Genomic DNA, 15,035 nt, shown 5'->3' on the forward strand with positions numbered 1-15,035 from the left:
ATTCAGGAACTTTTGATTTAGATATCCATTTTCAATAAAATTTTTATTTTTAGATTGTTCCTTCAAGATCTATCAAATAAGATTCATGATGAATATGAAATTTTAGGGGAAAAAAATTTGACAAAATTTCATTGAGTTAGCTATCTTCAGTTAGTAAATTTTTTGAAATTTCTCTAAGAGAAAATAAGCAATTTTAAAATTTATCTAAAAGAAAATAAGCAATTGTAAAATTTATGTGAGAGAAAATAAACAATTCTAAAATTTCTCTAAGCAATTTTGAAATTTTTCTGGGAGAAAATAAGCAATTTAAAATTTCTTTGAGCAATTTTGAATGAAGGGAAAAAATAGAACCCAAAAAAAAGGGAAGCAAAAAGGATTTAAACAACTACATTCCAAACATTGAGAGATGTTACCTAATACATTTCTTATCATAATCTTGAAGCTTCTACATAAAAGGTGAGGGGATTAATGCCTGATTTTCTCAAGTATTATACAATCATTGTAAACTTTGATAGCTATTAATCTTATGTAGAGGTGGCATTTGGCGAAGAGAACAATTTCTCATCAAAACAGCTAAAGCTGATTATGGGGAAAAAATTAATAAAAAAATATTCCCCACAACACCCATTAATCTGAGAGCACAATTCCCCTTGAACATATCTTTTTTTTTTTTTTTTTTTTTTTCCTGAGAGGAGAATGAGCAAAATATTTCAATGGCTATTGATTTTAATTTATTGTAGGAAACATGCATAGTCAAGAACCAACCAAAACCAAACAAATAAAAAATTCTTTTTGTTGTTTTTCTTTACATGCATATACTAGGTCATTTTATCTGTCAAATTTAAAAAAACAAAATGAAATTATTTGCAACCATTTTTTGTTTCACCCTATGATCATTACAAATAAATGATACCGACTAAGAAATCAGACATAAAAAAATACTAAAAGAAAGTAGTCTGTGAGTATGGGCTCTATACTATACAAAAGTTCATTTAAACCACTCATTACTTTTTTAATCTTTTTATATTCTTTAGTCTCTAACGTCATGACATTTCTAATCTTATGGGTTGAATTGCATAACCTTTGGTGCAAACCTCATCAACCTACCCAAAGCAGTAGGTGTGACTTTCCTTGCAAATAAGAAACAAACATTGGTGATATTCCCATTGTACTCACATTTCCTCCCACTCCTCATTTTCTCCAAAACCTCAATAGTCACATCTGTTCTCACAAACTTAGCTGGGTGTATACCTCCCTTTGACCAGTCAACCCAAGTCAAACTTCTATTTGAATTCCTCTCCGAAAATCTTATACTCACAAACGTTGGCAAGTAATGCTCATCGGCACAACATGAACTTTTGCAATGCTTTTGAAATAGTGGAAAATATTTTGTGTCTGAGACAACCTCCATAGCTATATCTCGGTCCATTTCGAACCATTGAGATCCTTTTTTCCATTGTTGGATTGTGATGGTGGGACTCATTTGATGGCGATACCGGCCACAGCCAGTCGGGCCGGGTAAATCAAAGGATTCTACAAAGTTTTTGGAAGAGTTTATTAGATAAGAGTAAATAGTAGAGAAGTTGAAGAGAGGGATGCATGATTCAGAGAAGAGAACAAATCGTTGGTTGGAGAAGTCAAGAAGAGCATTGGCTAGTAAGCGACGCTCTGCTTCCACCATGCTAACACTTCCCCATTGCACTTTCTGCATTATACACGAGAATTCTATAAGATGTGATATATATAAACTATATAGGCCTCGTTTGGGAAGTGGCTATTTTAGTAGGTTATTTTAGTTTTTGACTATTTTAAGTAGGCTAAAATTTTTGTGTTTGGGAAAATGATTGGATTTTTTTGTGGTTGGATATGATGTTTGTGAGAGAAAAAGTGAAATGATTATGGGTTTGATGTGATATTTTGTCTTATTAGCTATTTTAGCCTATTTTGTCTTTTTGTGATTGTTAGCCTAAATTTGGCTATTTTTTTTTCTTCCCAAACACAGTCAAGCACATGAGTGATGAATTTATATGTCAACGTTATTACCTACACACCCTCCTGCCTATATAAATATAAATAAAGAGAAAATATATCACTGTTATTTTTTTTAACATTATTTGATCTTTAATGAATATCCATTAACAGATTATTAGCATGACCCTTTTAAAAATGTAAGACACCAAAATAAATTTAGGTTGTGTCTATTATCAAATAAAACAAATGAAAGGCATTTCTAGAAATTTTTAAGCCTCAAAAAACTTAGGGTTCTCTATAATAGCATTACACCATCTGTATAGACATAATTGTTAGTATTAAATTTGTACCTTACTTTAACGAATTATAAAAATATTTTTTTTTATCCTTATCTTATTTGAAGTGTTGTCATATTATTGTACCATAGTAAATTCGTTATTAGGAGGATAGTGTACATCCTAATAAATGCGGATTTGGAGTGAAGGCATTCTAGTATTTTCATACTTGTAACAAGTTGTCATAATTTTTATGTATTTATAATTGAAGGGAGACAGCTATCTCTGTAATCTTTTGTAACATTTTTTATCATAGTAAAAACCATAGCAGTTGTAGACATAATTATAATTTTGGATAAATTACGTAAATTTTGTGTTTGTCATGTGTGTAATTTATTTTTCTTGTGTGTTTGTTCTTTTTTATATTTCGTGTTTCACCAATCTTAATTAGATGTTACGGATTTCTAACACTTGTACCAATATCAGTACTTGTCTCCATGCTTTATTGGCACTTTTCGTCATTTTGATCTCCAACATATTAATCATGTTAATTTTATCTACAAAGTATTAAATGTATGTTAAAGTGGTCATCATGCCTCGGCCTATCATTATTCATTGTTCGAATCTTGAGTATTTTATAATTAAAAATTGCATCTTAAAAATAAAATAAAATAAAGTTTAATTACACTTTACTCAGCGTAGGAACCTTGGATCATTTTTGTAAGTAATATTTCAATTGTGTCAATTTATGAAAAGATAATTTTTTTAACAGAATCTAGGTGTATTTTTTTCAAAAATACTCCTAACTTTGACAATGAATGTTGATGGTGTCAAACAGGGAGACCATTGTAAGGAGTCGTTTCGCATACAGATAAAAAAGTTTCATATTTTTTTTTTTAATTTGTTCTTTAATATTTTTAAAAATTTTGTGTCAATTTTTTTTATTTTTATTTTCTGGTTGGTGTAGATGAATATGAAAAAAAAAAAAATCAAAATCAAATTTTTTTTATCCAAGACAAAAAAATAAAGAAAAAAAAGGGCCAAAAAACCAACTGCTTGGCACTTTTTATCTGTAGTGGACTTTTTTTCAAATTTTTTTATTTTTTATTTTTTGACTTTTGTGGTTGGTCTAATCGAGTAGAACTTTAAAAAATAAAAAAAAGTTCGCGAAAAAAATATAAAAAATTACTAAATTGAACAAATAAAAATATTTAGAATTAAAATGACTCAAAATGAGAAATAAAATTGTAATTTGCCCAATGTAACTCCTATTTCCAAAAAAAAAAAAAGAAAAAGGATAGGCTTGAGTTGAATATTTTATGAGCGACGTGGTGGTTATTAAGAAGCCAATGCCCTTCGCGTGGACTTTTCGTTGTTAGATAGATGGTGTTCCAATTGTATACATTTTCAATTATTCCATTTTATAATCTCTTCTGGTAAACTATACAACAATATTATAAATTTAGAAAAAAATTATTCAGAAAATAATTTAGAAAAAACAAATCTATATTACATATTTACTTTTAGCATAAAATTTTAGATAAATTTTTCATGTTATTTAAACCATATAATTATATAATGAAAGGTCAAAAAATTTTACAAATGGTAATTGTCATGTAGTTAATAGAAGCATGTGATGTATCGGTAAACATGGTAGATCTGTTCAAAGAGTTAAAATCTTATAAAATCAAGATTGTCTCTAGTGGTTCAATTGAATACTGTGTAATTATCAGGGATCGAGTTAGAACATTTATTTTGCAAAGTCTTTTCATGTTAAAATTTACCATCACCTATCACCACTACCACGTCACCTACTCCACTAAACCTAACCCACTACACCACTACCACCTCCACTTCACCTACTCCACCACTCCATCTCCACTTCACATCTCCTATATATAGGAATCAATGTAAACACAACAATATATCAATCAATCAATAATACATAAATTCTTACATGGTATCAGAGCAGGTTTAGAACCTAATATTTTCGTTTCCCCGGCGGGCGGCAACCTCACCTTAGCTGCCCGCCGGATCTCAACCTAGTCCGCTAGAATTTTCTACACATACCTTGAAATTTCTTCGAGTCCACCGTTGCTGTCCTTGACTCACCCAGTCAATCCATCACCACCAATTTTCTTCTTTGAAGCTTCCTCTGTTCTCGTCCCATCCCAGACTCTCACGCTTGACACAACAATCGGTACGGCCACGAGCACTCTTCGTGCACCCTGAAACTACACACTTCTTTCCACCGCCATGAGCAACGCAAAAAATTCGTGCCTCCGTGTACACTCTTTGGGCAAATCCCACCGCCATCATGGAGACATCGCTTCCCACCACCGTGCCCTTTGCACAGCGGTGTGCTTCCTTCGGCCCCTTTCGTGCACCCAGCAAATCTGCAACGTTTTCCACCGCCATGAGCCTTGCAATACATGGTGCTTCCTTGAGCACCCTTGGCCTAACCTATGCACTGGCAACGACGCCCACCTCCATGAGAGATGCACAAGCCAATCTGCCCCTCAGCACTACGAGTGCAGCCTTCGACCTTACACTTTTTTCCCTCCACCATGCCGTATGCAAAGCCCACTCCATTTCTTTATTATTTTTTTTTTTCTTCTTTTACTTTCCAGACCACTCACCGACACACACATTGATTTGCCCATGTATATTTCTTTTCTCTCTCTCTGCCACTTTCAAACCCTCTTTATCTTTTATATATATATATATATCTATATCTCTTTATTATACTATATTCCCAAACACTCATCACACGTATGCACATGGCAGACACCACTCAATACATCCACACATTACACACGGCATGTGAGCCACCGACTGGTCCCTTTAATCAATCCCCTCCTGTTTTTCACTGGCAGTGTCCCCCTTTTGCACTCCACTTTCTTTCTTTTATTTTATTTATTTATTTTTTTTATTAAAAAAAAACAAAAAAAAAAAAACAAATCATTACAGATTTTCACACAACTGTGGGCCAAGCACCCACGTGAACCCCTCTCTTTTTTCCCTCACTCTCTCGTTTTGATTTCACATCTCTTCTAATTCTTTTTTTCTTTTTTTATTTCTCTTTCACTTTATTTTTCATCTTTTTTTCATTGTTATTTCTTTGCACCAAAAAAAAAAAAAAAAACAAACAAACAAACAAACAAACAAACAGAGGAAGAAGACGAACTGCACACCAACTTATTTTATTCATGTCGAGTCTCACCCCGATCACCATTTTACACCAAAAAAAAAAAAAAAAAAAAACAACAACAGCAACCAAAACAAAACCAAACCAACACAAATTGGCACAGTGGGATTTTTCTTCTCTACTCTGCCGCCGGTCTCTTCTTCTTGCCTCCGTCCTGGGCGGTCCTTGACGGTGCTGCCTCTGTGCTTCCTAATCCACCAAGCACATTCACTCCCCCCTGCTCCTCCACTGCAGCATATGGCGGCCCTCCAAATCGGAACATCACGGTAGCCTTCCGCTTCAGCTCCTTGTTTTCCGCCTTTAGCACACTTATCTCTGCTCGCGCATCCTTATACATGCGCTGGAGCAGAGCCAGTTGGGCGTTTAAATGCTGCACCTCATTTGTCCTACTCTGCAGCCGGTGCGACAAGTTAGTGACCGCCGTCATGGTCTCCACACATGACTTTAAAGTATACTGATTGGCCTCAATATCAGTTTGCACCGCCATTTTTTGCTCCACCGACCGCATCGGAAAGTTCAACGGAGCAAACACAGAGGTGTTTGGTTGCGTTTCACTGGCCACCGCACCAGTTCTCTCTCTTGTTGACTCATTGAGATCGGGAAAGAGAGTGAGCAGACCACGGGAAGACGAAGCCATTTTCTGGGCTACAGAATGTTACAAGGTATCTCTCTCAGACAAGGAAGGGTTTTTTTCAGAGGATTTTAGCAGTTTTTTTGTCTCAGCCTCAGCCTCAGCCTCAGCCTCCGTCTTGGTTAAATAGCCGAGGCAGACACGAGCATCGCGCGCCTCTTGACGCCAGACGACAAAACGGGCGCGCCAGCCAAGGCGCTCACGTGCCTTGCCATCATGTCCGGCACACCTTTTGATAATTTGGGCACGCCTTTTGATGGCACGCCTTTTGACAAAATTGGGCACACCTTTTGAGGGTGCCACTTTTACAACGGTCCGACATGACCCCATAAACTGTCCCGACATTTGATTCCGGTTAGCTTTTTCAACGGTCCGACATGACCCTATAAACTGTCCCGACATTTGATTCCGGTTAGCATCTCCAACGGTCCGACATGACCCTATAAACTGTCCCGACATTTGATTCCGGTTAGCTTTTTCAACGGTCCGACAAGACCCCATAAACTGTCCCGACATTAATTCCGGTCACCATACAGTGTCCTCTACAACGTTATGACACCACCATACAGTGTCCTCTACACCGTTATGACACCACCATACAGTGTCCTCTACACCGTTATGACACCACCATACAGTGTCCTCTACAACGTTATGACACCACCATCCAGTGTCCTCTACAACGTTATGACACCACCATTCAGTGTCTTCACCAACGGTCTGACACGACCATACAGTGTCTCCTATCTTTTTTTTTTATTTTTATGTATTTTCTTGTTTTGTTCCTCTCTCCAAACTCAAGTTGGTTAGTTTCTATCCTCCTTGAGTTTGCGGGGGGCTGTTAAAATTTACCATCACCTACCACCACTACCACCTCACCTACTCCACTAAACCTAACCCACTACACCACTACCACCTCCACTTCACCTACTCCACCACTCCATCTCCACTTCACATCTCCTATATATAGGAATCAATGTAAACACAACAATATATCAATCAATCAATAATACATAAATTCTTACATTTCAGAAGATTATTGGTAAAAAAAATTACCAATGAATGATTTATTCTCAAAATTATATTTATTCCCCCCCTCCCCCTGTTTTTTTATCCAAGTGGACTGCTAATCTCAAATAACATGGGGATTCACAATCTAATCCCATAAAATTGGAGATAAAATTATCATTTTACAAAAATTATAAAAGCAACATGTTATATGTTAAGAATTTTTACCTAAATTTATAAATTTAATCTCAATTAACTAGCGCATGTTTGGAATTTCATAATGCCTTAAGTGTTGTTTTGTAGTTATTTGGGTTGTTGTGATTTTGTTTTTGTTTGCGTTGGTTAATCTTTATTTAGGTTGTTGTGATTTTGCATTTTTGTTTGTACTTATTTCTCGTCAATTTTTGGTGTAGTATTACTAGATGATTGATAATTTATTTCAGTATTCTTTGTACATTGATTTTTATCAATAAAATTTCCATTCTCGTTAATAAAAAAAGAAGAAGTGCCATTAGGGCAGTTTAACCCTATTTAGATGCATTGTATATCAAGTTCATAGAGTAAAAGGTGTAGGTGAAATCATACTCCCGTACATGTTATACTGTGTTTGTTTTGAAAGAAAATTATATTCAAGAGCAACGAAATATTCCCCCCCCCCCCCCCCCCCGCGGATAGTCTTCCCTAGCTTCAACCTAGCTTTCACCATCTATATTTTTTAAATTAAAACATCAATGAAAGCCCCAAATAATGAATAAACAAGCAAATAATTTTTTTTAATAATCCACCTATATAAAATTAAAGTAAAAGAGAAAAAAAAAAAAAAAAAAAAACGCACAAGTTTAATATGAAAAATTAGACTTAAAAAAACTGACCTTACTGGGAATTCTTCGGCCATGGAAAACTGAATTTTCAGGCTCGGATTGGTTGAAAGATGGATCGGAGTGCACGTAAATTGAGTAGAATCCTTCATGGCCTTTGAAGAACAACTCCCAAAGAGGTGCTAACAAAACTGGCCCTCTTGTCAAGAACATGAAGGCAACCTTTGGAACCCTTTTGAATGGGAATTTATGAATTTTGGGAGTCATTGAGGCCCTCCATAGCAATTCTTCGTCGCTCATATCGTGCGTGACATGTGTGGGCTTTTGATATTCTGATGATCTAATATTGGTTTTGGAAGTTTTGGTGGCTGATGGGGGAGGAGTAGGTGGTGGTGGTTGGGTAGCTGGTGGTGGTGGAAGAATTAATGGTGAATGAGAGATTAGTAGATTCAGTGACAAGTCCTTGAGATAGCAGGTTAGTAAAATCCCAGAGGTTATGCCACAGGCAAAGAAGATGAAATAAGAAAGGAGATTAGCAGCTGAGGCTGGTGGTTTTTGGTGTTGATTCTTCTTCATTGTTTAGAGAAAGAGAGAGAGAGAGAGAGATTAGATGATGTTCTTAATTATCACAATATAATGATTAATTCTACAATAAAACGTAATGGTATATCATATAATATATTATGGGATTCCTACCTACAATAAACAACCATATTATTTTTATTAAAATTGTTGTTACTAATCTAATTTAATGTTATAAAATAAAATTAGTGTTAAGATACATTGCTATTCAAGTTCAAAAATTAGATCCACTTTTTAAATCTAATGATATTGCAATCAATTAGGATATCATTCTTTCTCATATTTTTCCTAATTATCCATTAATCATACTTACACATCGTGCCTGTTTGGTAGCATTTAAAAACAGTTTAAATCAACTTTTAGCTTAAATTAAATTATTTTGGTGTGTTTGGTAAAATTTAAAGGGATAGATTATAGCTTTAATTAAGTTACTTTCAACTTAAATTTGTAAGCAGCTCCGAGTGTGCTTCTTGATTTAAGCTTATGCGGCAAGCTGAAATGGGGGGCGTAAAATAACTTAAATGCCCTTTACAATTTTTAGTTATTACAAGTGTGCCGTATATAAACCAAGAACACTCATTCTTTCTCTCTCATACAAATAGGAGAGGTGATTTCTAGCGAACCAGGGCGATTTTCGGCGACCAAAGCTCTGTCTCTTCTCTCTCTCTCTTTCCAGTGTTCTCCGATCACTCTCTATCTCGATTTGAACCATCGCGATCTGAACCAACACGATTTGAATCATCGCAATCGGCAACGTGACAAACCCTAGCTCTCTCTCCCTCTTCGCGATCGATGTAGACGGTGAGATGAGAAGGAGAAGGAGAAGAAGAATGGGCTACCGGCGTGACAAAACCCTAGCTCTCTCTCTTCGGTGTTGCTCTCTCAATGGCTCTCTCTCTACGCTCTCTCAACGGCTCTCTTTCTCTTTCTGTGGATCAATCTCAAACCCTAACGCCGGTTTGTCGCTGCTATGCCCGCCGGAGATAGGGTTTACAGTTTTTTTTTTTGTTTTTTGGTGTAGAGGTTTTCAGTTTTTTTTTAATAAATAATAATAATAATTAATGAATAAAAAATAATAATTGCTGCTAATTAAGCCATTAATTGACACTAATTAATTTATAATAAAAAAATGAAAACAAAATTATACTAATTCATACTATTAATAATTTTAGTATTAATTGATACTAATTAAGCCATTAATTAACACTAATTAATTTATAATGAAAAAATGAAAAAAAAAATACTAGTTGGTACTATTAATAATTTTAGTATTAATTGATACTAGCCATTACTTGACACCAATTATTTTATAATGAAAATTTTTTATACTAATTGGTACTATTAATAATTTTAGTATTAATTGATGCTTATTAAGCCATTAATTGACAGTAATTAATTTATAATGAAAAAATGAAAAAAAATTTTATACTAATTGATACTATTAATAATTTTAGTATTAATTGATGCTAATTAAGTCATTAATTTATAATGAAAAAAAGGAAAAAAAATTATACTAATTGGCACTATTAATGATTTTAGTATTAATTGATGCTTATTAAGCCAATATTTGACACTAATTAATTTATAATGAAAAAATGAAAAAAAATTTATACTAATTGATACTATTAATAATTTTAGTATTAATTGATGCTAATTAAGCCATTAATTGATATTAATTAATTTATTGGTGACACTACATGCACTAATTAGTAAAATAACTAGTGTACCAATACTAGTTATGACATTATTATTGACCTCACTCATTAATCACATTACAAATTTCAAAAACCTCTTAAATTATGCCACATCATTAATTGGTACATTAGTTAGTATATCAATTAATACATATAGCATTATTCTTAATTTATAATGAAAAAATGAAAAAAAATTACACTAATTGATACTATTAATAATTTTAGTATTAATTAATGCTAATTAAGCCATTAATTGACACTAATTAATTTATAATGAAAAAATGAAATAATTTTATACTAATTGGTACTATTAATAATTTTAGTATTAATTGATGCTTATTAAGCCTTTAATTCACACTAATTAATTTATAATGAAAAATGAAAAAAAAAATTATGCTAATTGATACTATTAATAATTTTAATATTAATTGATGCTAATTAAGTCATTAATTGACACTAATTAATTTATAATGAAAAAATGAAAAAAAATTACGGTGGTGCTACATGCACCAACTAGTGTACCAACACTAGTTATGACATTGAATAATGCTATATGTACCAACTAGTGTATTAACTAGTATACCAATTGATGATGTGACATAATTTAAAAGGTTTTTGGTACTTGTAATGTGATTAATGAGTGTGGTCAATAATAATGTCATGATTAGTGTACCAACACTTGTAATGTGATTTGTACTAATTTAACTAGTGTTGGTACACTAGTTATGACATTATTATTGACCCCACTCATTAATCACATTACAAGTACCAAAAACCTTTTAAATTATGTCACATCATCAATTGATACATTAGTTAATACACTTATTGGTACATATAGCATTATTCAAAAATTTATACTAATTGGTACTATTAATAATTTTAGTATTAATTGATGCTTATTAAGCCATTCATTGATACTAATTAATTTATCATGAAAAGTGAAAAAAATTTATACTAATTGATACTATTAATAATTTTAGTATTAATTGATGTTAATTAAGCTATTAATTGACACTAATTAATTTATCTGTGGTGCTACATGCACCAATTAGTGTACACATTAGTGTACCAACTAGTGTTATAATATTATTATTGACTACATTTATTATACAAGTTATAAATACTCAAAACCATACAAATGATGCCGCATCATCTGTTAGTACACTAATGTGTACATTAATTAGTACATATAGCATTATTCTTAATCTATAATGAAAAAATGAAAAACAAATTATACTAATTGATACTATTAATAATTTTAGTATTAATTGATGCTAATTAAGCCATTAATTGACACTAATTAATTTATAATGAAAAAATGAAATAATTTTATACTAATTGGTACTATTAATAATTTTAGTATTAATTAATGCTTATTAAGCCATTAATTGACAGTAATTAATTTATAATGAAAAAATGAAAAAAAAAAATTATACTAATTGATACTATTAATAATTTTAGTATTAATTGATGCTAATTAAACCATTAATTAACACTAATTAATTTATAATGAAAAAAAGAAAACAATTTATACTAATTGGTACTATTAATAATTTTAGTATTAATTGATACTTATTAAGTCATTAATTGACACTAATTAATTTATAATGAAAAAATGAAAAAAATTTATATTAATTGATACTATTAATAATTTTAGTATTAATTGATGCTAATTAAGCCCTTAATTAATACTAATTAATTTATAATGAAAAAGTGAAACAATTTTATACTAATTGATACTATTAATGAAATGATAATTTTTGTAATACTAATTATATTAACTTTTATTAATGAAATAATTTTTTTAAATTAAAACTTTAAAAAATGAAAAAATAATCATTTTATATCATATAAGGGCAAAAAGGACAATTACACAATAAAGAGTTATTTTATAGTTTATTAACCAAACACTATTTAGCTGCTTAAATCCATAGTCGCACAGCTACACCAAACAGGTAACAACTTACGTTCACACCTATAAGCTATAATCTGTTAAATTATAATCTATAATCACTTTTTCACAGCTCTACCAAACGGGGCTATCATTGAATTTACAAAATGGGCGTAGAAAGTGAGTTTGTATATCATTTTCCTATATATAAATACGTGAAAGTAGTCTAATATTATAAATATAGCTAAAATTAGTTGGGTAAAAACTCTTCTGAAGTAAAAATGAAGTAAGTCTCACAAATTTGATATAATTATATTAAACTCTCTTAAAGTTTTAATTTATAGAATACTTAGCCTCATTTTTATCAGAATTCGTTAATAATATGAATAAAAAAAATGATATTGTCATCTTATTTACATTGAAATGTACATTTTATATTGTGCCTTTATACCATCTGTATTAATTTTGATCTCTTTAATCTTACTAAAAAAGAGGTCTGTCTAATTATAATTAAATTATGAAATTTGTATATTTATTTTAAATCTCAACGGAGGTCAGTGTAATTTATCCAATTTAGCTTCAATGAACATTTTTATTTTTTTAAGGTGGTAAGTTTTGAAAATGTGAACCAAGCTTCCTTTGACCTAATAGTATGTAGTACCATTTTGTAAGCTGAGATTAAGAGTTCAATTTCTATAAAAACGAGTATGATATCATTTATGGTGTTTATTTATTTCTTAATTTTGAGCTAGTGGGGATTACTGAGTTTGGTAATGGTAGAGCTTTTAAACTTTAGTTGTCTCAAGTTCGAATCATCCAAATGAGTTACTAGATGTTTGTTTGATTAGTAATTTTAAGATCTAAAAATTAATCGAGATGGATATAAATTAACCCGAAACTTGATTATAAAAAATAAATGAAATGAACCATCAAACTTGTAAAGGGGAACTAGTCTGGGTGTGGTTGCTACAAAATGGACCGAGTCAATTTTTTTGTTCTAGGGTGGGTTGACTTTGACCCATGAGGTGGGTGGTTTGGTCAAGAACGAACCCAAGCCTATAATTGTAACAGCCCAAGGGTGAAGACCCGGTTAATTATTTTGTGGGTGTAGGCCCATTATTGGGCCTTCTTGACTCATTATATGGGTTGTTTATCCGTCGGCTCGTATGAGTAATATAGCCCAGCTATTTTAGCTTACCCCAGACTGAGTTTAGCCCAACAAAGTGGTCAATTCAGAGTAATCAACAATTCAAAATTAATAAACAACAATATAGTCTCTCACATTCCAAATCACACCTTGCTGAGGTGTAAAATTTTATTGGATTTTATGTCATGTTGGCATAGTGTAAAATCTCACAATAATTTCACACCTAAGGAATGACATGTCATAAATTATCACATGAATTTAGAACACTATGTAATGGTGTATTTGAATTATTTTCTGTTATTCTTCTTTTCTTACTCCAAAATTTCACTTCACCCTACCAAAACTCACCATTATTATCAATATCATTATTTTTATTATATTATTACTTGCACTTGGAAAACCTACAGCTTTCAATGACCACAAATCAACATTCCTCAGAGTTATAAACATGGAAGGTACATCGCTGAAAAAGGTTCCTCGAATTTTCAAATTCGAGACCATGTGGTCCTCTAGCCCTGAATGCATAGAGGTTATTAAATCCAAATTGTAATCAATTATTAATGGCTCCTCTATATTTCAACTGGTGCACAAACAGAAGGCTTGTAGTGGAGGTCTTTAACCATAGAGCAAAGCAGTTTTTGGGAATAACAAAATTAGATTAGTTGGTCTCTAAAGGACCAACTAATTCAAATTTAGGCCCTCCCTCCCACTAAGGACAATTTGTTTGATCAACTCAGAGTTCAAAATGAGATGGAAGAAGTCTTATCCCGAGAAGAAATGTATTAGGTGGCTTAAGTACGGGGATCGTAACACAGGGTTTTTTCATGCTTCAATGATTCAAAGGAGGCAAAGGAATCAGATTTTAAAGCTTCAGACAGAATAGTGGAGGTGGCTCTGTTCTAACAATGATATTAATCATTACCTTACTGAACTTCTATTCCAATTTGTTTACTTACGGTGGTAATAGCCATATGGATGAAGCTCTAGAAGTGGTTGAGCACTCAATCTCGGCAGATATGAACCGCATGTTGGTAAAACCAGCTTGTGATGAGGAAATTAAGGAAGCAATTTTTAGCCTTGGTACGACCAAAGCCCCCGGTCCCGATGCTTCCCGAGATTTTTTTATCAAACTTAATGAGCTGAGGTAGGCCCAAAAGTGTGTCAAGTAGTGAAGGATTTCTTCAATATCTTCTGAAAGAAATCAATCACACGAATCTGGTGCTAATCGCAAAAGTTCCCAACCCAGTGAAACTGTCACAATTCTGCCCAATCAGTCTTTGCAATTTTAGCGTTAAGGTTATCACCAAGATTTTAGCCAATCGACTAAAAGTGATTATGAACAAGTTGATTTCTCCACACCAGTCTGCCAGTCCGCCTTTGTGCCAGCTAAACTAATTGAAGACAACATTTTGTTAGCTCTTGAGGCTTTTCACTCCCTGAAGTTGAAGCGTAAAGGAAAATCTGGAAACATGGCAATTAAGATGGACATCAATAAAGCCTATTATCATGTGCAATGTGATTTCTTGGGGGCAGTGTTAAGGAAGATGGGTTTCCATCCTACCTAGATTCAATGGGTGATGGAGTGCGTGACAACGATTTTATTCTTAGTTTTTGTTAATAGGGAACGTAAGGCTGCCTTAATCCCAACCATGGGGTTAAGACAAGGAGATCCCCTTTCTCCTTATCTCTTTCTTCTAGTTTCAGATATGCTCTCTAGGCTGATTTCTAGAAGTGTGAGGAACCATCAGACATCAGGCATAGAGATTACAGGACATTGCCCTATAGTCTCTCATCTTTTGTTCTATACTCTCTC

General features: G+C 32.7%; 1 protein-coding gene across 1 annotated transcript; it reads right to left on the reverse strand.

Annotated features, from left to right (window-relative positions):
• Positions 1-827: 827 nt before the first annotated feature.
• On the reverse strand, positions 828-8,544 carry LOC145791076 (glycosyltransferase BC10-like). Its single transcript, XM_082870891.1, has 2 exons — positions 7,963-8,544; positions 828-1,705 (listed from the first exon to the last, which is right to left on the reverse strand). Exons 1-2 carry the CDS (start codon positions 8,482-8,484, stop codon positions 1,061-1,063), a joined length of 1,167 nt encoding a protein of 388 aa, XP_082727017.1. The 5' UTR covers positions 8,485-8,544; the 3' UTR covers positions 828-1,060.
• Positions 8,545-15,035: the final 6,491 nt, after the last annotated feature.

The sequence above is a fragment of the Camellia sinensis genome, chromosome 5 (assembly GCF_055761805.1).
Source record: "Camellia sinensis isolate YWXY chromosome 5, ASM5576180v1, whole genome shotgun sequence".
NCBI lineage: Eukaryota > Viridiplantae > Streptophyta > Magnoliopsida > Ericales > Theaceae > Camellia > Camellia sinensis.